The sequence below is a fragment of the Danaus plexippus genome, chromosome 26 (assembly GCF_018135715.1).
Source record: "Danaus plexippus chromosome 26, MEX_DaPlex, whole genome shotgun sequence".
Classification (NCBI taxonomy): Eukaryota; Metazoa; Arthropoda; class Insecta; order Lepidoptera; family Nymphalidae; genus Danaus; species Danaus plexippus.
The window spans coordinates 3915858-3942952 of NC_083554.1; the positions used below are offsets into that span (position 1 = coordinate 3915858).

General features: G+C 29.2%; 1 protein-coding gene across 3 annotated transcripts; it reads left to right on the top strand.

Moving 5' to 3' along the window:
• LOC116774401 (torso-like protein) lies at window positions 1-26859 on the top strand. 3 transcript variants are annotated; one of them, XM_032667126.2, is made up of 8 exons: window positions 2-339; window positions 20838-20954; window positions 22880-23104; window positions 23362-23484; window positions 23810-23984; window positions 25072-25206; window positions 25779-25913; window positions 26031-26859. In XM_032667126.2, the coding sequence occupies exons 1-8, from the start codon at window positions 323-325 to the stop codon at window positions 26289-26291; spliced, it is 1188 nt and encodes a 395-aa protein (XP_032523017.1). In that variant the 5' UTR covers window positions 2-322; the 3' UTR covers window positions 26292-26859. The 3 variants fall into 3 exon arrangements, with proteins under 3 accessions (XP_032523015.1, XP_032523017.1, XP_032523014.1); XM_032667124.2 differs by lacking the exon at window positions 25072-25206 and having other exon boundaries at window positions 1-339; XM_032667123.2 differs by lacking the exon at window positions 25779-25913 and having other exon boundaries at window positions 9-339.
• Window positions 26860-27095: the final 236 nt, after the last annotated feature.

The following is a 27095-nucleotide window of genomic DNA, read 5'->3' on the forward strand; positions in this document are numbered from 1 at the left end:
AGGTTAAGATTTGTGTTCATTCTGTCACAGTCAGTGACCGAATCGAATCGTCGGAGCGGTGGTTACGCTAAAAATATAATAACGAAACAGTTTAACGAAAAAAAATACATTAAAACAAGCAACTTAGTTGAAAGTCTTCGTTAAGTATGAAACAGATAAAAGGCGTGATTGTCTTTTTAAATAATGTTTCATAAATGAAATTGTATTTTGTGATTTCGCGGCATCGGTTGTATATTGTTTGTGAATGGTACGGTTAATGTTGCAGCTATGAAAGGATGTTAAGAATTATCCCTAAAATATAAGTGTTTAACTTTTGAGTTGGATGGGATTGCACGGCTGGTGAGTTTATATTTATTTATTTTTATTTAATAACTCTAATTGCTTGAAATATTAGATAAAATAAATAATTGTTTTACATATAAAGATAGAACTTAGTTATTAAACATGTTTTTGATAGTATTTTAAGTAAAAATTATAGTTTCTTTTTTAAAACGTTGCTACTTTTCATTATTAATTGTTTCTTGATTATTTTTTCCATTGAATAATTCTAGTTATAAACAAATATGTAATAATTTTATGTTTGAAATAACACTATAAGCTTAGAATCTATAGTCGTAACTAAGTTTTGTTGATAATAAATTTAAAAAAAAACCAATAAGAATTTTTTCCTTTTGGTAAGCAAACATTTTCGACATAGATTACTTTTCTTCTTAAAATCTTTGTTCAATTTATGTAAATATCCGATTAAAAAGACATCGAACAATGAACAAGGTTAAGTATAACGTATAAGGATATAAAGTCGGTTCAGAAATAGGGGCAAATAAAAAAAAACATCACTCAGAAGGTCAAAATAAAGAGGAACTTATAACTATAAATTATTCTTTTTGGACGTTTCACAATATTATTTTTTTTACCCGGACGGCCTTGAGAATGTTTTTGAGACTGTCTTATGTCATTCATATTACAATAAATTCTATATTATGAGATGTTTTTTCTTCTTTAAATTATCGGTGAGTAGTTGCATTTTGTGTTTAATCCTTTCTTGTATTACAAATATTTAATACCTTTATATATGAGCAAATATTTTTCTATTGTCTTTTTATATCGCGTGAAGTCCCCACATGCTAGCGATTAACACCGTTTAATATTTATAACCTGTAAATAAAGAAATGGTTTTATATCAACTTATGATATTTTTTTTTTTGTTTTTTTTTTTTTTACAAATAAGTTTACATTACTCAGACGCGAAATAAAATACATGTTGATTTTCTCATTGATCTAATATATCTTTAATCGAAATTATATTTATTTTGTAAAGTATTTCGAAATATAAAGCCTTTGTCACCTGTCAATGGATGTTTGACATTTAAACAATCGTAACTTTTATTAACTAAGCACGCTATAAAGAACTATTAAATTAATGGCGTAATTTCTAATTAGAAAATATTCTATTTCTTAGTTAAAGAAACATTAATCGCTATTTGTTGGATTAATAAGAGAATAATTGTAGTTAAATGGCATTAAAGAAATAATTTGTTAGGAGAATAACTCACACTATCATACTTTTCTTACGCACACGTACATAAAATCGTACTATTATATTAGAATAACATTGACATGACCTTGTGTGAATATATAAACATAGTGTAAGCATTGAAATACAAATACGAGTGTAATATGGAAAAGGACTTTTGCTAAAATTTATTAAAACCTCCATTGTATTATAAATATAGCAAGTGTCCAGATATTTTTGTATTGAATGCATAGTGATGGCGGGAAAATTAATAAATAACCTTAATAATTCTTTCAAAATGAAACTTAACGTAATAAAATAACTTTATTCGATTCCTAACCTATTTAGAATTTATTATAATGAATCTGATATTAGTCACTATCGATTACAAATATGGCCATTATATACACATGTACAAATGCCAAGATGATAATTATTTAAATTAAAAATCAGCAAGCGATCTTTAACAAAAAGTTTCTATATATAATCACGTGAAGGTATTTTGTTTTTCTAACACCGGAAACGCTGTGGTGCCGGAAATTTAGAATTGGCTTAACGTGAGCATTGTTTTGAAAAAATAATATCAACAAAATTTAATAAAGTAATTTTATTTTCGTTTTAATTATTCCTTTCGTATACATAATAAAAAATATAATGTTATTTAACTGATACGTAATGTTACTAATTATCTGTTAAAAAAAAAGCGAATCCTATTATCTTTTTTTTTTTAATAAAATTGGTCTTATGTTCTTGCGTTTTCTCTATAATACATTTCTTGGTTTGGTAAATTAAAAAATAATATGTATGCATATGCATGGCGTGTCGTGCACGACGGATTAATTGTCACGGCGATTTAGTTATAACATTTTATTTATACAAAATTGGAAATAGTTTGACTTTAGACTATTGATAGATTGATTCGTTCGTATGTAGTTGAACAGTTCCGAACAGAAAACTGTGCGTGTTGCGTTTGAAGACGCGAACAGGTAATAAGGGTACATAACTTGTTTCAGTTAAACGAAATAAAAATATAAATATATATTAATTAAAATAGTTTCTCGATTTATGCTTTACCTTGTCTGTCAATTTATTTTGTTTTGATTTATATTTTATAAGTCATAACATAAAAAAGGCTCGATTATACGTTTTGATCGTAATGAATCTTATGATCATTATAAAAATATTTAAATCTATCTCACTATACCTACAAATGACTATAAATAATTTTGGTTTGATTTTATGTAGACGCCATTTTTTTTTCGATTACAGTTGATATGACGGACATATTATAGAGACGTCAAGATTAATTCAATAATGGCTAAAATGGCTGTATATAACGAATCCTATTAACAATATAAATAAATCATTCATTTATTCCATTCAATCATTTAAATTAATAAAATTTTAGTACATTTCGTAACTTACGAAATCAGCAGAATTGCATATAAATCGTAAGTTATACCGACGATATTCGTAATATAATTACAATATTATATTATACATACATTAAATATACGAACAAATAGCATAAATAATTCCAAGGTGAGGTGAGTAAGGTTAAGTTTTACAAATGCTTGCACATCCAAACAGGTTTCATGCGTTCAGAGAGCGTTTCTTAATATCCACGTAAAGCTGTCCGCGGACTTTTATCATGTTTATTTTGTTTCCAGCTTTATTTTATATTTTATCCGACAGAGCAAAATGTAAGTTATGCTATCACGGACGTTTAAACGTTGTCATATAAAATAATTTACCGAATTTATTACGTATATAGTGAAGTTATAATTTTATATTCAATAATAAAATTTTAATTTATATCATATATGGTCTCGTATGTACTACATTAAAGACAGTATACAAATTACTACGCCGTCAATAACTAACTTAGCTTAAGGAGATCTACTTTATCTTGTTGTAGATTTTAATTAATGTAAATAGTATTATTTTTTATATTACAATACTAATACTAATAAATCTGTATATTTTATATATTATATATGAATTGTCTCCACTGAAAATCTCAATTCATTGTTAACGACGTCGTTGTTCTGTGTATGAATGATCGTAAAAAACTTGTCAGTGAGCAGTAAACCTTAGTTAATTCAATCATTTCATATATGGGTTAAAGGATCAACTACCAATAACGGATGTAACGATTTATAAGACCTGGGGTCAATTGTACGAGCGGCTACAATAACGGCTTTCGTATGTGTAACTTGACGTAGAGAATATACACACACACACACACACACACGCATATATATGTATATGTGTGTGTGTGTAGTCCTCATTAAAAATATCTTCCATATTCCTATTATATTATAAAAAAGATTAGCTTAATTCTTTAATTTAAATATATGTATATACAAAAATTTTATAATAATTGATCATTTATAACGCTATCGATGAAATTTGTATTAAATTTGGTAATTAGGTAGATATATCAAAAAGATAATTTTATTCGTAAAAACTCATATGAAAAAAAAATGACATAAAATTGTTATTATAATCTGATTAGCCAAATTAAGGAGGACTGTTAATGAGAGAGAAACAGTAAATAACAGATGTACCTAGTTAGAAAATACATGGATTTTAGATAATTTATAGCAATTTCTCATACTTATTTTTTTGTAAATCCCATGCTATGAGTCTATGAAAATAGTAATTTTTTTAAATATATTCAAAAAATTGCTTCACTTGATTATCATTGTAGTGAAGATTCATCTAATGATAATGAACTTACATCAATCAATAGTTTGTTGTATGGAGGTCGGGCTTCGTATTAAGTAATAAATATATGACGCCGCCTTGTCCGCTTAAACGCTTTTTAAAATTATACATTGAAGGATAAACACTTCTTTGGTTACGAGAATAAATAACAATTTGAATTAAGACGAGAACTGAGAGCGAACGATATTTTTTTACGAAAACCAACATGCTAGCATTTGTTTTATGCTATGGCTTCGTTCGCACTGGAATCGTGGAATATTTGGACGGATTATACGAATCTTGAGCACCGTGTGGAGGGAACGGGAAGGAGTTTGTCGAACGGAATAAAGGCGTTTAGAACAACGGTGTCCATCACATACATTTAACTTATAACGCAAAAGTTGGCCAGGTCTCCAACCAAGAGAGAATGAAACCAGTCAACTATCTCAGGTAATATGTTAAGAGACACTATCACAGTTCAAAGTAGATCGAAGAAGATATGACCTTGCACTAATCTAGTACTTAAAACTTAACTAAGTTAAAGCTCCTTTTTCATTATCCTATTTTGAACATCTTCAGTCATTCCTAGTAGAGAAGTCAAAGAAGATAAAGATATATTTGTTGATAAGCATTGCCGGAAAAGCTTCCCTCCTAAAATAATGCGTTTTATAAGTTATTATTATTGTAATTGCCAAAAATTTATATTCAACAAAAGATCTTGTTTAAGGGAATTTGGTGTTAAGCCCGCGGCTTTGGCAAGGTCACTTGGAGAGCGGTTACATGTTTTTAACACGGTGGTACCGGGACATTCTTGGTGGTGTCCTGCTGGTTAGAAGCAGTTAGACAAGAGGAATCTAAAGTCCAAATCCAAAAATTTAAATGACACCTTTATTTCATCTGCTCAAGAAATTACATAGACTATTGTGTACAGTCGTATCGAGAAACGTTTTTCTAGTTCGGAATTAGTGAGGATTTACTGCGTCTTCGCTTAGCAGTTACTATTATCATCATAGGAAGCATTCAAACATGAAAATACCAGAAAAACATTAAAAAAAAAATATATATATATATTTTGTGATTATAGCTTAGGCGTCGTGTTTCCTGGCTGTATGTGATGGGCGTTGGCTTTGAAACAATATGTTTAAGTTCGCTTCAAATAAAGCTGTGATTTTAAAAAGATAATTAATATATATTTACTCCAGTATAAATTAATATATTGGTATCATTTTTTTATTTCCTTTGAATAATGCAATATAAATTCCTTAATATAAAATCATTTAAGATATTAAGGAATTTCCTACGACTGACTTTACTGCCTCTCTCGATTTCTTAGTCCTTGTTGCTTTTATAAGGTTATCGGATATTGGGTTGTACTGTATTATTGTAATACATTTACCGTTTTAGACAAAAGAACTTCCAATTCTGTGAGCCTATTAGGCAACTAGTAGTATTTAATAAATACTAGCCTCTAATTCGAAAGAACGCTGAATTATGGGTTGTAAAATAATATTTTTTATATATTATATAATATATAAAATCGAAAACATTTACAAAAATCCGGCAAGAAAATGAACAAAATTATTATCACATTTCTAATGACAATATGAGTATTTAGGAATAACTCTGAATTAATTTTTTTAACTATAAGTTAGACACAGCATGGCTTGTGACTAACGTGTGAGTGTGCGCGGAATTCTTAGTACCAAATAAAATGGCGCCTTAAAGTTTTAATAGATTGTTTTAGAGTTTAGATTCTACCTGGTTTTTAAATTGATAGTAAAATAGACTTTATTACGGATTAGTAAAGAATTTTATTGCTTACACATTTTCATGCTCATTTTGAATACAAACGACAAGTTTGACTTTTTCATTCGAAAACATTGCTATATGTTTAGGAGTTAAAAAAATCTTCACTTTCGTTTATAGAAAATATATATATTGTTCTTTAAAAGGGAATTTTACTAGTAACGATAAAATGCCTGAATTAAAAATGTATAATGAAAAAATCATATATACGAGAAGGAATCCAAAATGGCTATTCAGAAATAGGTATAGCGGTCAAGTTTCTTTGGTGACTATCATGCTTCTTCAGTGTTTGGCTTGAATTTGCTCAAATATAAAAACTATAGCAATTTAAAAGTAAATATTTCTAATAAAAAATGACTTAATTATAGTTAATTTAGATTTTTATCGAAATAATGATAGCGAATATCATAATCAAACTGAAGAACAAAATAATGATAATACAAAAAACTTCACAAAAACAAGGCTTTATGTTTCAAATCGAATAGAAAAAAATACATTTTATGTAATGGCAATACTAAGGTGCGAAAAAAAAAATAGGTTTATGGAGTATTAACGCCAAATAATTGAATGTTTTTATAAATATTAACCCTGATAATCTCAAACCAATAGAACCAATTACTCAGTAACTGAGCACTGAGCAACCTTGCCCTACTCAACTATAACAGAGACCCACTTAAATAAATCTAAAATGAAGTCTATGCATACATGTTAAGGTAGATACAGGTCAATACATAAATATTGTTTGCTTAAAAGAAAATCTATTTATAAAGGAAAAATATACAAAACTGGCAAATCTGTCAAACATATATTGTAGTCGAGTTTTTAAAATGATTTCCTTAAAAACAATACATAATAATATTTGTGAATCATTTGCATGTTAATTACGTGATCAAACAGCGAATAACATGTAAATCACAAAGTATTACTGAATTTTAAACGGGATATACGTGATTTTTTACCAATTTATACATCTTTATCGTGAAAAAAAATACCATAAAATTTAGGTAAAAAATTCCTACATCAGCCAAGCCCGGCCAAGGTTAGAAATAAGTGCTTTTGGCGATCTTTTTTTTTTTTTCACATCCGTATGACGTAGGTTTATTCCATGACGCTAGCAAATATGGTAACACTTATACTGCGTTTTTGTCAATAGCAATAAAATTCTGCATTTTAAACGTTCTTTAATTTGTAAATTTAAAGTTATTTATTTCCAACCATTCATTAAAATTCTTGCAATAATCACTGTATTTATAAAATTATTCGACAACAACCAAAAAGGTTTGATCACAATAAGGTTTTATAAACTTTCATATTATCAGATAAATTGCATAATGTAAATACTATTTACTAGGCTTACATAATTGCAACTCGGTCAATGTCTCATAATGTTACTTTACTATAATTGACCGATTTTCGTAACTATTTAGTAATTTTGTCTAGTTTACGGCATGAGAATTGCTGATTTAGATACGACCTTGCATTTAACATAATGAGATTGTTCGGTTACTGTTTAATTATAATCTGTAACACAATTAACTAATATTTTTATCTGTAGTATACAGCCATGATTGCACGAAGTATAAAAAAACTTACAAATGATTTAGGTAATCTTTATTTTGTTGATAATAATGATGAAATTATAATATAAATTATTAGTAATGTATATATATATATAGAAAGTTCATTATTTCCTAAACCAAATAACATTACAAAAGGCATTGACAGCATTGCGCAGGCGCATGTCACATGACATAATACTGCGTCCCCATTTAATTCGGTGTTATATTGAGATGCAAAAACATGCATCTTTAAAAGTCAAAGAGGAACAAGGCTTTTTGCACAACAAGTTTTTGGTGAAGCAAAAAAACTGTCACGCTGAACTTGCATAGGTTTATAGAAAAACCTTCGGCGTGTCTTAAAAACTTTGCAGTATTATAGTACATAACGCACTTAGCCTGACTAGTTTGTTATTACCTCGTGCTATACTCTATAGTATTAACGTAGCTTATTGAATGAGAAACGGGAAACGCAAAACTCCTCGTATTTAGTGCACGATGCAAACTTGTACTAAACACTCAACTGTTATAAAATATCTGATGAACCCTAATATTACGAAAGAAAAAGATAAACCGTTTGCATTATTTGCTAAGAGCTTATCTTAAATTTTAAGCAATAATCTGTTTTAATTTCACGCTATCATTGTTTGTAAACAAGCAATTAAAAATGGATCAATTTCTTTAGCCTTATCCATTGACTTAATAGTTAATAGCCAGTAAAAGCCAGAATTTTATTTCGAAGATAGCGTTTGAAGGTCTAGGTCAATGAAAAGCTAGAAAAATTACCTTCAAATAAATAAAAAAAAAAAAAAACGAAACACGAAGCTTATGAGGTAAATGGAAATGGTATTACGACACGACCTTGTCCTCTTCAATGACAACGAATTGCAAATTGTGATTTCACGATCTTCCTCAAATTACCTTGGATTATGTTCGACATGAATACTTACTATAACAAGAAACGTTAAATAACATTGGCCGCATAGAATGTAATATTGACCTATATTTATTTAAAAAAAAAAAAAGTTTAATTCAATGACTGTTGCAGATTATTAACATTTTTTATCTGTTATATTAGCTGTAATGATTGCTTTTTTAATCTGTATCTATAAAGACATATTTGTTTTTGTAATACATGTATTGCCAACATGTTCTCAGACGTCTGCACTAATTCCGTTATCATTGTTTCATGCTGTAGTTTGTGTGAAATAGTATGCAAATCGCGAAAAGTCTAGTTTTCTTTGAGATATAAAATCGCAATGACAAAGTATGGTCACGGGAACACATAGAGTACGTTGCCCCGACAGTAGCATTCGATGTTGTATTATTCATTAACCAGACACGTCAGAACCAAATATAGTAACAACATCCTGTATATATATCTATAAAATATGCCATTATCTATAAATGATACCAATATATTTGGCTCATAGTGCTACTAGAACTCTTTTTTTTAATTGTTACTTTCAGTTTCATAGAAAAACATCACATTTTTCGCTATAAAATTATTGAAACTTCAAGAAGAATAACATACAAAAAACAAGTATACATAAAAAAAATGTTTTATCAAAATTATGTACAACTGAAAATCATAGCAAAGAGGTTTAAATAAAAAAAAATATTATCAAAAACGTAAAATATAAAAGTCTATTTGTTTTTATATACGTATAGTTAATTTTAATTCATCACCATATCTGTCCTCTGATCTTTTATCTGTAGTTCACTACAACCTAATGTGTACAGCAATTCTTCGCTCGGATTAAACTATTTACCCACGGCCCATTAGCAACCTGATGAGAATATTGCTACGATTTATGCTCTCATACAAGCTAAATATGAAACTAAGGTTTGCTAATTCATTATTAAGAATTTAACGTTTAGTTTCATCAAATATTTGAGATTAATTTGGGCTCTAAAGCTGTATAACTTGTACTTATATCTCTATAACTTTGATATCTGTACTATACGTAAGATGAATCTTGAAGATGACCCCGAATGATCATTTGAGTGGCAACCAAATTGAGTTTAAGAGTAAAAACGTGATTGAGAAACGGCCTTACACGCTAATATTTTATTAAGATAATATATATGAAATAATTTTTGCTTATTCTTAAATATATAAGTCTTATAGTAAAATATTAAATATTGTGAAGTTTCATTAACATAAATTAAGTATATTTAATTTTAATCTGTAATAACAGTCATATATTTCTATAAGATTTTGGATTTATATTTGCAGAAAACGGTTGTGCCAATACGTCATAGGATCACGTCGTTATGCCATGGGTTTGTGCCACTCGTATTTTTTGTTTTCATTACGAAGAAAATAAAAAAAAAATACAATAAAATCAAACCAAGAACGATTAATTAAAACATAATTTTCTTTTATTACTACGCGGACGATAAAAACTGCTGACGTTATTATCATTACTTCGTATATAACATTGTTTGTTACTAGGGACTATTTTCAGTACGAAATTATATCTTCACTAAGTTAACACCGCGGATTCGTCCATTTAGTATATTTTTTTACACATCGTCGTCAGTCTTGATAGATATATACTTTTAATGGCCTTAAATGTAATTTCTATATTAGTTTTTTTGGATTAAACTTGGGTTAATTCTTTACATAAAACATTTTTTTGTTAAATCTCTCGTCCGCATTGACTTGCAATGGTGTATAGTACTGCTTTTCACAGATACTTTTACTTAATTCATTATCAACATTTTTTTTTTCCTACGGATATTCCTAAATTATTATCTGTATTGATATTATAAAAGAATAAATGCGAAAGCTACTTAAAGTGTTGTTCTATGAGTGTAACATAAAAACCGTGATACAGATAATTCAAACCGCAGGCGATTCCTTTCACTATTTTGATGCAATATTATCAAGGACACGACTGATCGAAAATATATATCTATGGTTATTCAGATTTATTTATATGGAACATGTTTTTATGCGACAATTTTATCATATAGAAAAAATTAGTGCTTTAACAATACTTTCACTATTTTTTTCATTATTGTTTTATATATATATTACTTTAAACTTATAATCGACAAAAACTTAACAAACATTGAAAACACTATGATAAAATTTAAAAATAGTTCCTAGTTCCTTTTATTTAACAAACTTACTTTATAAATTAATTTATTAACTACACATTGAAAATTAAATCAAAGTAAATTAATACGTTAATATATATATATATATATATATGCTTTGTATGTTAAAATGAATTACATATAGCCTATAAGCTTTATACAAAAATATATTATTCAATATCTAAAAAAAATAAATGGGAAAGTGATTCGGATGTTAGATTTCAAAAGGTCGCTTCACGACCTTGACTATACAAACAAGTTAGATCGCTTCCGTAAAACGTATTTTACGATTCTATTGCTTCATCTTATTTTTTTTTTTAAATTTCAATAAATTTTAATAATCGTTGAATTTACGACAAACTTTGAGTTACCTTCGTGAGACAGTTTCGTAAATCTAAATATTTTCTAGTTTGCGAAACTTTTAGTTTAGTTGTACAATATTGAATATTTAAGAAACAATCTGTAATATAACTTAGGACAGAAACGATAATAAAAATTACTTCATAATTTTGATTAAAAGAGGTGTTAAAATCTCTCTTTTATTTATAACTCGGATATTCTAAAGATTATTGTCTAAATGGAATTACGATAATATGTAATTACTTTTTGTTAATCAAAGAAATGAAGCAATAAAATTATATATAGAAAAAAAAAAACTAAAATTTTTCACTCCTATGATTTATTATTTAGGATCTGTAAATATTTTGATTTGAAGCACATTAAAGGATCACACTTTAATTTTTTTTATGTCGTATGAGTAAGGAATACGAATAAATTTTTTAAGGCTATAAAACCTCCTTGGGACGTAATAAAGACAACGATCCATCCATTCAGCCAATTTCCTTATTAAATCATATGTGATACATTCTAACAGTAGTTAAGTATCAGTGACCCCCATATAGCAGCCAAATTCCACCGTCTAATTCTAAAATAGTACAAAACAAAATGTCAGACGCACGAACAGGTAAAGGTCGTCTTTGTGAGCTGCTCAATTAAAAATGGCGGCTTATTTATAATGCCTGTTAAATATTTGAAAGAAATATCATATAAATTGCTTGATGCGAATAGAATTCTCTTTATATTTTACTCATTATCCCAACTTTATATTCCAAAAAATATTATTAGCTAGTTTATTGTAAATTGTTTCACAGTAAACTAGCATGTGTGAAGATTTTGATACATTCCGTATATATTGTGATTAAGCTAGGGACAAGGGCAAGGACGGAATAGTAAGGGTAAGAATCCATCGTAATTTTATTAATATTTGGGTCAAGAAGTACAAAACTTATAGTGTAACGTATTTTCATTGATTCTAGACAAAACGTTCATACTGTTTCAAATTTTCCCTCCAATTTTGAGGCTTTAAGTGACACTTCGTAATTCTGATCCCAAAAAAGTTCTAGTTTTACGAATCTTCTATTTTACATTTTCTTTAAGTAAAAGATTTTTATCTAATTCAACAAAAAACAAATATAAATTTATGCTTGAATTAAATTTCAAAATCGTAATTTAAATCGCGATCCGTAAAATTTTGCTATCTTAGGCACCATTAGATGTTTTTTACGCAACCTCTGACGCGAATCCTGCAAGAGAACCTTGGTATTTTGTATTATCTGTATAAATTCTTATCTATTATTATCTATTCTGTGTCATATCGTTCTTGACATGCTTGTACAACCTTCGTGTTATGGTTAATAATGTATTTACAACGTTTGAGAATGATTTTCATGAATATTCCATTCATAACCTGTTAGTTAGTTAGTCAGACACGTGTGTAAGACGGATACGCAAGATTTGTATTTTTTTAATTAAAATTCATTAGAATAGCTTATATATAATAAATATAATTTATGCTTATATGTTATCTGTTATTTTGTTGTCACAGATAATAACAGGTTAACATAGGCAGAATAGTTTCAACAGTCAACTAGTAGTACTCTTCTAAAACTTCCTTTTAAGTCTTAATAGTTGTGTATTTTTATGAATAAACAACGATTATCTCAACAACATTCGACATGTTATATTAATTGATAATAATAAACAATCAATTCAGTTATTAATTGTATCGGTACTTATAAGGCACTATTGCGTTGTTATCATTAAATGGCTATACCATTGATAATAAAGGGAAACGTGAGTCGAAAGAAATAAATTTACAGCCCGCGACTTTGTTTGCATATATCGACATTTTTATTTGGTATGATAAACATTTTTCTTTCATTAATCATAAATGTAGCTGTTATTCGTTTGGGTGTACGTTAAGCAACGTTTTATCTAACCTAACAGTTGATGGGCTACCCTGTCCTATTAGAATTAATTTTATATCCACCATTAAATAGTTACTGTATGTATGTTTGCTAATATTAACATATCTCGTAAATGTTTATATATTTCGTGATACTCACAGTCTACACCAGAATACGAATTGCCTGTTAGAACATTACATGATGCTTTTGTGACAACTGGGTCACTTTCGATGTCTTAGTATGGAGGCAGTCATTCTAACTGTGACTTGAGAGACTTGAAATAACAAGAGTAGGCTCCGATTATTTCGCTCTGCGATGTGTAAAAAATAGATAAGAAAAACATATGAATTGAGAAGAAATCTGTATCATAAAAATATATAGAATTGATGTGTATATTCGCTATATTAAATTGACCTTTGTTTGCGTATACATAATATATATTAAAGAAAAAATATTTTCTTCTCTATCTCTGTTTGTGCTTATCTCTGAAATTATTGGACTGATTTTGACGTAAACTTCAGAGGCAGATAGTTAATATAATAAGCATAACTTAGACTACCTTTAGTGTATTTATTAGGCAAATAACTATTTCGTACGGACGAGGTCGCGGGCACAGCTGATATGTATATATGTATAAAATAATCTGTTAAGTCTATTTCTTCCTGTCATTTTATGTATGTCGTATAGTATCTAGTTCATACCTACATTTGAAAGGATGTCCCAAGTCTAGACTGTATCTCTGTGTCTAGATAACCCGATTGGTTATCCAGGATATTGGTGATCCAGAGGCCATTGAACTTATTAACTGTAAACTAACGGCATAACGTAGGAAATTTACCGTTGCGACAATCACAATACAAAGCTTTTATTATAACTTAGACTTATTAGCTACTGTTTACTATATTACACAATTATTGTCTTTATGTTCGTATATAATATAAGATTACAGAAACAAATGCCTATCAGTTGGATTAAATTAAATATATAAAAAAAATATGATTATTAAATTAATATTTATCAATGTATAAAATATAATTAGAAACGATTGGATGTATAGATTTAAGGAGCATTAATAAGAAATATTAAGGGCTTAATGGCGATGCATTGTTTGCTAACAACTTTGGCGCCGAAATTGACGGTTGGCTTGTAGTGGGTAAGCCAGCATTAATCTATCAGTACGGTCCACAAATTCTTCACCAAATCCCGCTGGACTGGACATTATCTTAAAAACACAGATAATTAACTAACGAAATGTATTACGGTAACTATTATTTGTGTTTTTCCATGATATGGCTTATTCAAACTGGGATTGTGGAACGGTTTGTCAATGTCGACATTTTATTTTATGAACGTATTTTAATACTGTCTAGAGAAGACGCTGTTAAAATTAGGAAATAATATTCCTGTATTTAATTACTATAGTTAAATTATGCCATCACTTAGAAAGACTATTCGTTGCTGATTCTAAATCTTTCTTAAACTATGTTATTTAGACAGCCATTGCTTAGTTGCAGCAACTTATATAGCACATTATATATTAGTAATTTTAATACTTTGTTTATTATTTAGTGATATCAGTGAAAATATATTATTTTATGAAATTTAATAACAGAAAATATGTAACTCTACCTTGGTCGAGTAACGTTAGAACCTACGTTTCCAACGGATACGTAAACAGATCTGTATGGTTCAACTTACTCTAAGTTTTCATAGTCATAGCACATACGAAGCGTATCACGTTTCTTATTCAACGATCTGCGTTAACGCTGTAACGTGCGAAGATCTATTAATAAAAAATGTTAACCCGTCGTATGTATTGAGTTTATTCAAACTAAGAGTAAGCATAAAGTATAAACAACTTTAAACGAAAATGTATAAATTTCTAGTAAATTAACGAGACTCATACTAAAGAATATGTCTAACGTTTTGTATAATTTTGAATTAATTCAGCTATTTTCTCAATTTAAATAAGACAGTTGTTTGAATTCACAGGTAGATACAACTCAAATATTAAGACAGTTATCGCATTTCGCTTACGATTCTAAAACAAACGATGAGTACTACTCGTGAGTAAAACTGACATATTTTATAAAAGTTAAATCCGCGTATAAAATTATTGTCAGCAATAATTATCAAACGTATGTTCATTTACACGTAATACTTGGACCAAATATAATACAGCCTTTAATTTGCACTATTTGGTGAGGACTTTCACTCTGCAATAACTATAAACCTAAAAACAAATTACTAACACGTTTGATTTAAATGCACTCTTCGAGAAAAACCTTAGTATTAGTAATATAAAGTTTATGTTTGTTATAAGTACGGATAACGTCTGAACCCGTGTTAGTATTAAAGTGATGTGTGAACTATGACGTCATTTCTCTGTACTTCTATATATAAAGGAAACTTGTATTAGTTACACTGTGTATAACTCAAGAACGGCTGTACGGATTTTGCTGGAAATTTGTGGGAAGGTAGGTTGGAATCAGGAGACGGACATGAGATACTTTTGAATTTACTAATAAAATCCAAAATCTGTTTATTTATTGCCTCTTAATCGAAACAATTCGCCTGGTCAGCTATACATTTCTAAATATGAAACTAACGCGGACAAAGTCGCGGGCAAAAGCTAGTTTGTAATAGGTATCGTTTGTCTTGATAGTCACAAAACTACATACGAAGCGTTTGCCGTTTCCCAATCATTGACCTACGTTAATACTATAAAGTGCGAAGATTTGTAAATAATAAACTATTAACGCTCCGTATATAGTGTAACTATTCGAACCTATGGTAAGAATAATCATGCAGTTTTTATTAATAAATCTATACAAAATTAATAAAATATTTTGATAATTTTCAGGTATTTGATAATTAATTATTTTATACCAAAGATAATAATAATCATATAATTAAGATTTAAACAAGATAATTGGTACAGAAGCTGACATCAGTATTATTTTACAACTGCAGCTGACGGTTTTATTACGTGAACAAATTTTAGGTATTTTAAGGTAGCAAAAACAACACACATGGATAATGATCTACAATATCAGTGAGATAAAATAAAATAATAATAAAATTAATATTTAATTAACGAAAATAATAAAAATTTTAATATTCACGTTATAAAAACACATATAGATCATCAAGTTAAAAAATTATCAGAAACATTATCTTATGAGAGAATTTTAAAAAAAGATGGCTGCTAGTTAACCACATTAAGGGACTAAACAGGAAGCGGACTTGGAAAACAAATACAACCTTCTGACACAAAAAAAAAACTATCTGTTATAGACTTTTTTTTTAATATTTTCCCCTAAGCAACATGTTTAATTCGAGTATATGTACAATAATATATGTCTCGTTATATACAACACACATATCTATATATATATATATATATATATATATATATATATATAATTATGTTTATTTAAATTATGCAATTTCCGCATATCTGCTTAGTTTCAAATGACTCATGATAAATAATTATTAGTATAACAAATATCTGCATGCAATTTTATTATAGTTCTAGATCATTACAGCTATCGATTACTGATTATAGTTATCATATGCATATTAAGGCATATTTAATTCACATATAGATAAATATAATGAATAAAAAATCATAAAGAAGACGAAACAAACATTCACAATTTGGTATATCGTTCGTCAAAACTTCAACATTTTAAATAAAACTCGCGAAGATTTCACTAAATTATGTAGTAATATTCTGCGCATATAAAAAATCAATAGGGAATTATCAAAAGACAAAATCTCGATCTCAATGCTTAATAGTTAAATGGTGAACAAATCTTGTAAGCGTCTTATATGCAACGATTGCTTCATAATCGTTTATTAATATTATTATTTATACTAAGTATATGAAAATTTTACTAAATGTATATACATCTCATGATAAAAATTTACGTAATTGGTTTCAATAACATTGCATTAATTACGCATTTATTTGTCTAAGACGATAATATAAAATATAACATACGCCTGGACTTGAGTCCTTTAAAGTAAATCGTGCTCACATCCCTTGAAACCTATTTCCAACGGATAACACAGTATAAAGTCATATATCTCCGGCGATATATTTTTCTTAGTGCACCTTTGTCATATAAACGTTGTGTTAATTTTCTCTCCCGGGACACTTTGTTTGAATACCGTCCTTGAATATAAAAGAACAACAGACACACACACAAACTTAAATGTGGTATTTTTATGTGATTATAGTTAGTACAGATGTAGTCGTGAGCTCATCACGTCTACACTACTTAATGTAATCTATCCAAACCGGATATATTATAATTAATTTCCCTAGTTTTATTGCCGATGCTTGGCCCTTTTCTTAAAAAATAATATAGTCACTGGAATTAAAACAACTGTTTTATTAGCATCGCGCGTTAAGTGACGTGTTTTTTCTCGTGCATACAAGTTAGGCACAAACTATAATGCCAAACTAAGTCACGGATATCAGTAAGTAATAAATAGTATTTCATAACATAAATACAAAATAAAAAAATATTTAATTAAATCAGTATGTGTATTAGGAAGTTCTTTTTATATATAGAAGTGCTGATAGTGTTGCTAGTAGAAATAAAATTATTTCTAACAAAATCTTTCCCAAAATTTCTATGCATTTATTGTATAGGTACATTTAACGATTTTGACAGTTCACAAAATAGCTTCATTATATCACCCGTGTTTCAACAATTATCTAAAATAATTTAATTAAAATTTATATGTACATACCTCCCAGATACATCCCATCAAGCTTTGACGTTTGTTTTCACAGATAACGTATAAAAAGTTTAAATTTAAAAAAGTCGTAATTTTTTTATTCACGGATGTGATGATAATTAAAGATTATGCTATAAACTATTCACATGCAGCTAATAAACATTATTTTATATCAAATAATAATAATATTAAAGAGATCTTTGAGATATTTCAGTAGTTTTTTAGTTTAGCATAATATTTATCGAGCTTCAATTAGAAGCTCAGCGCTAAAGCGTATTTTGTACTAATGACAGCAACATTTAATATGGCGGCTTTTTTTAAATGTTGCCAGAAAAAGTTTTAAATACTTTAAACTTTATATGGTAATACTAATAACAATTATTAATTAAATAATCGTAACTGATAAAATTATTTCCCATAGGTTTAAATGTGTAGTATAAGAGTTTTTGTTAATAGATTTTTGTAAAACATTTAATCGGGGTTACTATGACGAGCCAAACCAAGATTTACAATTCCAATTGCAATTACAGTAATCTGTGCAATCGATACAAAACGTGACTAATTAGTTGTTATGCAATTTTGTTTTCGAAAACTAATTAAGTAACAAACTTCACAATTAACAGTACTGTCGATAAGATGAAACAAAAGTTACGTTAATTTTTAATCAGTAGTATAAAATATTTATATTATTATTATTTTTTTTATATAAATTATCATAGAATTGTTTTAGTTTAAGATGCATTCTCAATTTTTTTTTTTTGACATTTTTGACATGACAGTTTTAACAATTAAGATCACGATTTTAATAATAAAATTGTACTGTATCGTTTCGCAGTTTTTCCATTTGTAAGCCAGATGCCGTGTGATTTACGTCTCGTGACATCATAACATCAAACAAATACCGAAGACAAGCCATTGGAAAGAAAATAATTTTTACCTTCTGACATCTTTATGAGCACCATATTTAAGTAAAAACTTATCTGATTTAAATCACTTATGACAATGTCCTGAAATGATTCTTATATAATCTTAAATTCAAACCGCGTATAAAATAAAATACGAATGTTTAAATTTAAAATTTTACATTTTTTTTAATAACTTTAATCGTATTATTTTTTGGATTTTGAACGTACCTACATTTATAAGACTTGTGCTGCTGTCGCTACTCAAGACCCCATGTTGTCATAGTAAACTATAAATACACGCTGTTTACATAAAAATATCTCGGTTCGTTCCTTGTTTCAGCCTTTGATGTTTGAGTTTCGTATTACTGAGAATAATTTAAACACAATATCATAAATTTATACGGAGTTTGTTAAACAGGATTTTTCAACTTGTTTGAATGTTAAATTGAACTGAGGAACATATTATTGAATTAAATAAATATCTATACTTACTACGTACTTAAAACAGAAGACGTCTGTTTAAATGGAAAATCATTTTCTTGAATAGTAAATGAACACGTTTATTTCAGTACACTTGGGTTGCATCATTTTAAGTCCAGTCAAGTGCTCTCGAGCTGAATTAGTAACTTACATTATAATAATTGAAGTGCACAGGATCAAGATATCACGATTAATTTTAGATATTCGCTTAAACTGTCCGAAGAAATTATGAACAGCGCCATCTCTTAAGCGTGCTTCAGAACTAAAAGAAGCCCGTTCAAGGAGTTTTTATTCAAAAGATATGAGTGTTGAAAAGTATAATAAATTTTGTTTCTGTCTGTTATAATCTGAACTACCATTTCAATTTTACAATGTCCTCTTCTCGTGTTAAGTCATGAATTATGATCAAAAGCAATTTGTTGAATGCAATTGGCTTAATCTGGCAATAACGAGGTCAAGGGGTTAGTTAGAGTGTGAACTAACTTTTTGCATCTCATCTCGGTTATTCATCGTCAAAGATTGCGTTTAAATAATTGCTTGGATGAAGTAAAGCTTTTTATTCAGTGGCTACATCCAATTAATTGGCCACTTGCAATTGTATGGCATTTTTTATAAAAAAAAAATGCCATTTTTGTAGCATATTGATTTTAAGATATTATATTTATTCCTATTTATGTTATAATCCAACTCATATGTTTTCTTAACTAAACAGGTTAAATGACATTCAGATAGCCACGTAAATTTAGGATATTATCATCTATACAAAATTTTAAATGTAAGAAATTAATTACTGCTATATATTATATTAACGAGGTCGTTATTGGAAATTATCAAGATTCACTAGTTACGTGCCTTTTTCCACGATACAGCCCGCATGCTACCTTAATGAGAACCGAGTGACACTCACAGAAAACAGAATACGAACAAATGTGATGAATTTAAAACTTAAAAAAAACACAAAGGTTCATTCAAATTAACTTAAGTTGGTAATAAAACTAAGGATTATTAGTAAGGATTGATTGTCACATAAACATCTACTATAAAAAGTTTATTCCATAGTTCATCACGAAAAACTTTAATGCTGTATGTTATTAGTCGGGTAATAATAACTCATACTAAGGGTATAACACGTATAGGTAAAACACATGGTACTTTGTTCATTATTTCATATTATTGCATTCTCCAAGGCATGAAGGAATTTGTGGGTAGGTGGAAAAACAATTTTTACAAAGTCAAAAAATGTATTGTAAAATAAATAATGTACAGTTAAAAACTACAAAATAATTAAACTAAATTTGAAATATATCTTTCTAAGATCATTCCTTCGAAGGCTTCATCCATACTTTTCCCAAACTTTATTAAACTCAGTTTTGTTACTATGTAACGCCATCTATAATTGCAGCACTAAACCAAAGTACATTAAATAAACAAGTGAATTGTTCAATCTACATTTTATATTATAAAAATAATACATAATCGGTATATCAAATAGGATGTTAATGTTATGACCAACAAAAATTATATAAAATTATAATATAAAGCGTGCTTGCACAATATATATATATACTCATAGTTTCTTCCACCGCACATAGTCCAAACCATATATACTGTTTTCTTCGTTTTTAATATATTTATAGTTTACTTCAAACAGACTATCCCATGAGTATATAATGTTTTTAATGTTATCAGGATTTCCTAGCCAGTTGAGGCCATCTTTATAAAAGTCCTATTATTATTATTTAATATCGTTCTATTGTTCCAGGTGTTCAGAGCGTGTGATGGTCCGCTGGGCGCTGGTACTCCTAGTGGCTGTAGCTTGCCACGCCGCCACACTCGACTCGGAGCTGGGCGTCGGCAAATCCATCAACATCTTCATGAGGTGACACGACACTTCACCATTAACTAATATACTGTACTGTAGCAGAAAAATTACGCGTACAGGGAGTAGCTAGCCATTTCGTTTGGCCTTTAATTTGCTATGGTGATATAAGCATATTTATTCAAACTATTTTACGTAGAAGCTATGTATATAGATTCTAAACCGGTTAAAAAAATTCGAGGTTCGAGCCATTTGGTGTATGTTTACTCCGGCACTGAGTAAATCCTTCTTAGTCTTCATACTAGGCGGAGCCAAGACCAAATTCTTAGTCTACAAATAGGATAATTGGACCTATTGTTTCTTATTCCCGTAAATTTCTAAGCATCAAGGGAAAATAACTTATGAAGATCCAACTTAAAGCCTATGAGGATGATTACAATCATTTAAATGTATGATTTTTTTTCAATCTCCTCAAATAATAAGCAGATCAAAATCATGTATATAATTTAATGTAAGGATTTTATTCTTATCTATAATAAAATCTACGAAGAATCGAATCGGAGACAATTTTATGTAAATCTCATTAGCACCTCATTCCTCTCGACCCTGCGTCATAATCAGAACACCTGAGGACTGATCTAGATTCGTGTTGAACGATGCCAACAAAAGGGAGTATAATACAAAATTGCTTCAATCTATTTACTATAAGAGTACAAGATTGACTCACTCCCAGTCTTTTGTGCTGTCAATCATAATAACCTTTACGGCCATAAAGAACATTTGTATGCAATATTTTTTTATTCAGGCTTTTAATGTATAGAGAATGTGGAAGACAATTGCTTTATTGGATGATTTCTTTGGAGATACTTTTATCACTGCTGTTGTTGAGAAATACTTTCGTTTTTCTTAATTAGGAAGAATTAATGAACGTTATGTCCTACATTTAGTAATACATTTTAGTCTAATTCTTGACGTAACGTAGCCGGGGAAGGACAAATATGGTTATGTTATCTGTGATTGTAATGATTTTGATAACAAATTGCAAGATTTTATAGGATATGTACTTTATCACCGAAAAGCAACTCGACAATAAACGATCTGTATCATAAAATTTAAGTGTCTGCTTGTGTTGTTACAATAACTTGCTGTTCTTTGTCCTTAAGATTATTTTAACGAAACGATCAAATATTTTCCGTCCGTCTGTATTTTAATATGGAACTATTTAAATAACGCTCTTTATATATATTTTAATATCATACGTTTATGTGGAGAATATTTAAAATGGAGTAGAAATATAATGTATTTACTGAAATCAATTAATAACAAGAGAACGAGTATGAAAGACTAGTTTTATAATAACATCGACAAAGTTTTATTCTTATCTGTATTGGAATTGTTTTTTTGGCGGAAATTAAATCAGGATTAATTTATCCTTTAAATGAAAGAAGACAAACATATTTAGGATATCACTTGCAATAAGTATGACATTGGCATAATATTCTACTATTCCAGTGCGACTGGAGCCATAGCATAAAAAAAATATGAAAATGTTGACATTACAGATGAATGAAATAGTGCTATTTCTCACATGTGCTCAGTAATATAATTAAATATATGTTTACATAGGAAACCACATTGTTTAATCATGCAACGTTGAACTAATGTTTCTAAACGATTCTTCCATATTTGTGTTTAAAAGTCCCTTACACGTCTTTGTTCTCTGAGTGAGACTTCACATCGCCTTTGAGGGTATTACAGACTTATTGTAATTTACAGAATAACAATAACATAGAATAAATCGACATAATTTATAATATAATACAAGTTTATTATATTTATAGCAACAGAATTAAATTCAATTAAATATCATTGGATTCCGAACCGAATTTTTCACAATGATTAATGCTTAATGTAACAACATACTTCATCTATAATTCCTAGCAGACTATGAGCAGTTCCGGTATGAGATCAAAAGATCGTTTCAGATATGGCTACCTCAGTATATGCATGCGAGTGGTACCACGCAACGACACAGATGGCTGGGTGTTCAGAGAACCAACTGTCAACGTGTTCAAAGACGTCGACCAGCTGGTTCTGGCCCCAAAACCGAGGACAGCAAAAACGCTGTTCGACGGTGACTTCCACATGGAGTTCTGCGATAACTTGAAACAGCTATTACAGGCGTACTTTAGAGACTTCAGCTTTGAGAGGTACTATAAAGAGAGCTTGAGTTTGGATGATTTTTTTACGTAGAATTCCCATTCAATTCCATAAAAATCTTAAAGTTTCCTTCAAGCAGCATAAATTGAACCAAGAACTGATATACTGTAATGCTTGTAGGACCTAAACTCTCTGTATTGCTCCCACTGATTACATCTGAAGTTGAAACAAAAGAAGAACCTGGAATTATTTATTTTTTAGTCCCAGTTATTATATGTCCTCATGTTTATTTTAATATATTTTCCAGGTTAGAACGTCCGTGGCGGGCGTTCACAGCTGGCTGGCCCACGGACATCATGGCTAGGAACCTTGGAATCAACTCATCATTCATCACTGGCGATCATTGCTACGTGCTAGTGAGAGTATCCAGGTATTTAAACCACCAACTTGATGGCTCGACATTCTTATGCCTTATTGCCTTTGGAACTCTGGTTAAACTATAGCAGTGACACAAGAATAACAAATTTCTTTAACAAAAAGTCAAAACTTCCTTAAAATATACATAAAGTATTGGTTGTTAAATTGTTATCTTTCCAGAATTTGAAAAATGCGGTTTTTTTTTTATTCTATCCAAAGAAATTAACATAATTGTATAATATTAGCATAATAGTAAAGGCTGAATAATTTTGAACATAGAGTATATGGATCAATATTAAAAAAAAAAAACTGTCAGTAATTAAAAAGTTATTTGTCAGGTTCCGCGAAACCGCCAAGCTGAAAGAGATACCGTCCGATATTTCCGTCGAGGACGTAGTGTATGAGGCGATTGATGAAACTAATGTCGGCGACACGGTGTCCATAGCTGACTTCATACGGAAATATGGCTCGCATTATATAGCGTCATATGTCACTGGGAATTCACTGTATCAGGTAAGTCTGATAGGTGTATACGATGACAAACACACGACAGATACAGTTCAAGAAAGATAATGATAGAAAACACGAAAATGAAACATCCAAAGTTGACCTTCGTTCGGTAGAAACTGACTTTTCAAAAAAAATGTTAATTATTATACGATACATATTTAAAGCTTAAATAAAAACTTCATGGTTTCCGTATTAAAATGTTGCCAGCACTTGTAATTACAGGTATCTACTTATAATAGAAATACATACAAAACCTCCTTACTTTTGCCAAGCAGAAAAAAAATTTAATGGAAGAAATAGGTCCATTAAAATGCTGTTTTCCATTTAATTATTTTAATTATTTTTTTTACGTATAATCCATAACTTGGTGGTTAATATAGTAGTGAGCATGTTTCACAACAACGTGTGCAATCGCGTGGGATGGATCACGTTAGTAACGTGAGTTTGTTTACAAAACTTGAGGTTATTTTGAAAATCGTCAATCGTTTACTTGATAACGTTTGACTCACTTGATGTGTTTAACTTTACCATCGCTGTCTTCTATATGAATATCAATTTATTGCTTTTATTTTTTTTTATGGCATTCCATTGTAAATGGCCTGTGTTATTTTATATGGTCTATTGTACATTACTTTTTATTTATATTGGACTAATGAAAACTTTTTATTACATTACATTTAACTTTTTTTTTTATTTTAATAGCATTCATTTGTTAATGGCCTGTCTTATTTTTATTTATATTGAAATTAAGAAATTATTTTTTCATTATCACACTATTCCAGCTATAGTTAAAATATAATTTTATTTTTATCTAAATATCAAAACGCATATTATGTTTGTTTGTGCCTTACGTAATTTTAAAATAAAAGTCAGTTTGGAATGATACTTTTGTAGATTTCCAGATATTATTTTCTGCGAGACCCGTTTAATTAAAAGTTTTGTCTTACCCACGAATTTTAGCGGGTAAATTAAATGATATCGAAAAAAATATATACGTCAATGTGACAGAGCAACGTTTGGAATTCTTTATTCTTGTTTCAACTATCGCTATTCTGAAATCTGATTAGTATATTTTATTAAATATTATAAGGTATTCGTGTTCTCTCGCGGCGTGTACTCTCGTATACGGGAGCGAGTGAAATCAAAGGGCGTGGGTTCTATACCGCCAGCTGACATCGACAATTACTTCTCACCGCTGTACGCTGAACATATAGGAGCTGTCAAGGTTGGCTGTTGATGATAGGGTTGCCACCTTCGAGTTCTGGACATTTAATAAATAATATTTAATGATTTCTCGTTCTCATCTCAGGGCTGAGAAAAAGTTAATTAATTTATTTGTTTGAATTTTAATTCACATGAATTCTAAACAAGAAGGTGGCAACCCTCCTATTATAAGATTCTATCAACAGTAAAAAATACGTTGCATCATGCTTCGTATTTAAACATCTTTTCTATTCATCTCATCTATTATCATTTTCATAGGAAATCACAAACTAAATTGTCAAAATTTTATAACTCGTTTTAAAATTATTGCCATTTCAAATTTATTCCTAGTGTTTTATCCGGAAAATACATTACAAGTTACAAATAAAAAATCTTAAAAAACAACTGGAGAGCAAACGAATTTTGTTTTAAATACTTAAACTGTAAATATGGCTATTATAATAGTATGAGGTATGATATAATAGAAAAGAGGTTTGGTTCCAACCTTGGAAAAACCATAGACGAAGAGTATACGCCACGAAGGAATAATATAAAAAAATAAATTCGTGAATCCTGTCTATGCTCTCACTCCAGGTGTTTGTGTTCTCTAGAACCGTATACTCAGTTATCAAAGAAAGACTTAAAAGCAAAGGCGTCGGTGACATTACAGCCAAGGAGCTGGAGGGATATTTCTCACCCTGGCAAGCCAAACATATCGGTCAGATAAAGGTAGTCAATAAAACCTCATTAATCATTCACTCTCATTTGACATCTCTCTTATTCTATTTTTTATAATCTGTTAGTCTTTTGTCAGTTGAAGTTTTAAATTGTCTTTCAATTTGACAGGTCGCGAGCGGGAACAAAACTGTCGAGAGTTGGGCGATGAAGAAGTTAAGAGTACATTATTATATTTTCTCATATCCGAGTTTGTTGAAGCTGCACGGAGAGCCGGCGTTGTTGAGAAATTTGGACACGTTGCTAGGCAACGAAGCGTTGCTGCAACTAGAACTGAAAACACTATCGCCAGCATTCAAAGACGTTAAAAAGAAAAAGTGGTTCGAAGAAGTTATAGACAATTATTTAAAGTTATGGGAGAGTAATATGTGATAATGGTGATAATTAGGTAATGTAGGATTTAGTCGTTTTTAAATTTATTACAATTGTTTGTGTAGCGCCATCTATGTGTGATCGTTGAAACTGTTGGGATTCATTGACAGTTATTTTTTATATGCTAGTACATTAAAAAAAAATTATAGATATTTTAGAATTATTTTTACAAAAAATGTTTTGGCTTTGAATGTGATACCAATAATAACAAAATGAACCACAAATTTGAGACGAAAACGTTTATATTACGCAAATATAAATATATATATTTTTATAATTATTTATGATATTTAATTAATGTAATATTTTTAAGATTTACACTTTTACATAAATAGTTAAATATACTTTAATATGGATAATTGCGTACAGCGCCATCTAGATCGGTTTATGTAAACTAAAGTGTACCCGATGTGAACAGCGATTTATGTGCAATAAAATCAACTTTTTAATAAAAAAAAAATATGTACAAATATAATAATGCGGGATCAAAAGTGAATGCATTTATAAATCACAATCTTGTATGTAAATATATGGAGTCAGTTGTGAAATAAAATTGATTGTGATCGTATTGTTTTTTTTTTTCAACAATATTCCCTATCAGATCAAAGAATTGACATTAAAATATAAATTTATAACTCACCATTAGATCTTTTTTTACAAACTATGAATATGCTTTATGACATTAATCTTAAGAGATAATCTGTCCTAATTACCGCAGCTTCCTATGACGAAATGGTTTATTGTCTCAAACTTTATCAAAAACAAACCAATCTGAACGATAATGTGTCATTCAACTTTAGATTT

Coding starts and splice junctions, on each gene's coding strand:
- LOC116774401 (XM_032667126.2), top strand. Junction 23,485..23,809: donor GTGCTAGTGAGAGTATCCAG/GTATTTAAACCA, acceptor GTTATTTGTCAG/GTTCCGCGAAACCGCCAAGC. Junction 25,207..25,778: donor AACATATAGGAGCTGTCAAG/GTTGGCTGTTGA, acceptor CTCTCACTCCAG/GTGTTTGTGTTCTCTAGAAC.